Source organism: Limulus polyphemus, unplaced genomic scaffold (assembly GCF_000517525.1).
Source record: "Limulus polyphemus unplaced genomic scaffold, Limulus_polyphemus-2.1.2 Scaffold613, whole genome shotgun sequence".
Lineage (NCBI taxonomy): Eukaryota > Metazoa > Arthropoda > Merostomata > Xiphosura > Limulidae > Limulus > Limulus polyphemus.
This window is the reverse complement of record NW_013666223.1, coordinates 490,934-492,899: the sequence shown is the minus strand read 5'-3', so window position 1 is coordinate 492,899 and position 1,966 is coordinate 490,934. Positions and strand designations below refer to the sequence as shown.

The 1,966-nt window shown below is 36.6% G+C and overlaps 1 protein-coding gene across 1 annotated transcript in view; it reads left to right on the top strand.

The window, feature by feature from the left end:
- Positions 1–273: 273 nt before the first annotated feature.
- LOC106459470 (WD repeat-containing protein 11-like) overlaps positions 274–1,966 on the top strand; it is a 79,899-nt gene continuing 78,206 nt past the window's right edge. The window contains exon 1 of the mRNA XM_013919094.2: positions 274–520. Within this exon, the coding sequence (XP_013774548.1) occupies positions 405–520 (116 nt within the window). The 5' untranslated portion in view covers positions 274–404. The remainder of the gene's footprint in view (positions 521–1,966) is intronic.

Here is a 1,966-nt window from a genome sequence, read left to right as displayed (position 1 = left end):
ACGATGCTATTTTTTATTATAAAATTTAAAACATTCCGTGAGAACTTCGTAGATATTCCAATTTTGGAAGTAGCCACGTTAGCTCATTTGTAATATGGGATTTTTTGCACTTCGAAAGCTTGGTCAGTTTTATTGCCATTTTAATTAAAGTAATTACTTTGAAAATACGCTTCACTGGCTTTAGCGTTATGCATAATATCAAAGTTTGTGAGTTACTATTTATTTCAAATTAGCTTTAGAAACTTTTGACCACAAGATGGCAAACGAGACTTTTTAAGTCGACACTTGTAAATAAATACTGAAAATTGAGATAGTGATTATATAGTGTTTTTTTCAGTCGTTGATGGTAACTCAAACCAAATAGTATATAAATTTTTAAGTTTAACTTTATTACGTCATAAGAAATGCAGAATTCTGATAAACAATTAATGGATTCAAGCGCAACCCCCGTTATTCAAAGAGTTTCACCTCGATCAGCAACAGGAGCATTATCACCATTAAACAAAGGTGCAATCGATTGGTGGGTGGCTTTTTTCTTCAGTTTTAAAAATAATTTATAGTATTCTAGGTTAAGTTGCTTCCTAAATAATGTTATTTAGGTCAAGGTTACATCTCTTCTGCTGTAGTTTTAGAAATAGAATATTTGTATACTGGGTATTGATACAATGATAATGATATGGATAGTGATACTGATAGTAACTAAGTAAGTGTTTCACGTAACTGAAAAATGAAACGATAATTTATAATCTGACTTAAGCAAAATGTGACATAAAAATGATAAATTCAGCAATGATATTGAACTGAATGTTATATGAAGTACAACTTATATTTTTGTTATTCAAAAATATAACTTTCAAGTTACTGGTGTACAAACAGTAACATTAATCAAAATATGACAAAATTTATGAGTTTTTATCAATGATGGTTACTTACCCTATTTTAAAATTGAACTTGAAATCTGTCATAGTCATTGAAATGTTTCATCTGAACTTTTGTAAGAATACTGTTTAATACTGTTCCTTAGGACTCTCCAATGCATTTCCCCTCCATATTTTCAGTGAAATACTGGAGTTGTTACCACTTACCAGCTCCTAGCTGCTGGGGTGGTGGACCATGGAAGCTTCTTCTTGAGTGTGCTAACTTCCACTCAGTTGAGAGTAGGGCAGTGGTGATCTGCTAGTGTAGATGGTGTATAGGTACTCACATCTATCACAGACCTGATGTGACTATTCTAGATGCTGCCTGGTTATGGATTGGAGGATTTCTGCCAAAATGCACTTCACCCCTCTGGCTGGGCACCCTCCTTCCTATTGTTACTCAGATGTTGTTTCCCGGAGGTGCTATTGTTGGTTGGAGCTGGACCAACCACATAAGTTCTCACATGTGAGTGGCCCAGGTACCCTTCTTTCACAAGGGACTGGATGATTCATTTCCAATGCCACCTGGTTCTGGACTGGAGTTGAACTGCTACATTGCTGTCTGCCTTCCTACTGTTGTTCAGATGCTGGTTTATTGGGGATATAGGTCTTGGTTGTGTTAGACATTCACACATGATAATGATGCATGTCCTTAGAATGGAAGATCTTCTTCCCATCCAATTCTTGTTTCCGAGGTGAATGGTAAAGGATCCTCTTTCTACCATGGGCTGGATATTTCTGTCACAGTACTGCTGGTGTTGGATGAGGTTGAACTCTCTTTTATGGCCTGCCGTGCCCTAGCTACTCTACACCAGCACTTTCTTTATTATTTCTGGGGGTCCCTTTTATGATTCTGCTCTTGTTGTGATGCATCATTTTCACGCACAAAGAGTATACTTGGATCAGAAGTTGTACATTCTCCCACAGATGTGTCTTACATAATGTTATGACAGAGGTGGTCACGTGACGCTAGTAACACGTCATATTCTCAAAGGTTCGTGAATGCTCAAGTGGTTACTAGATATGCGGTATTCATGTATATAAGACCG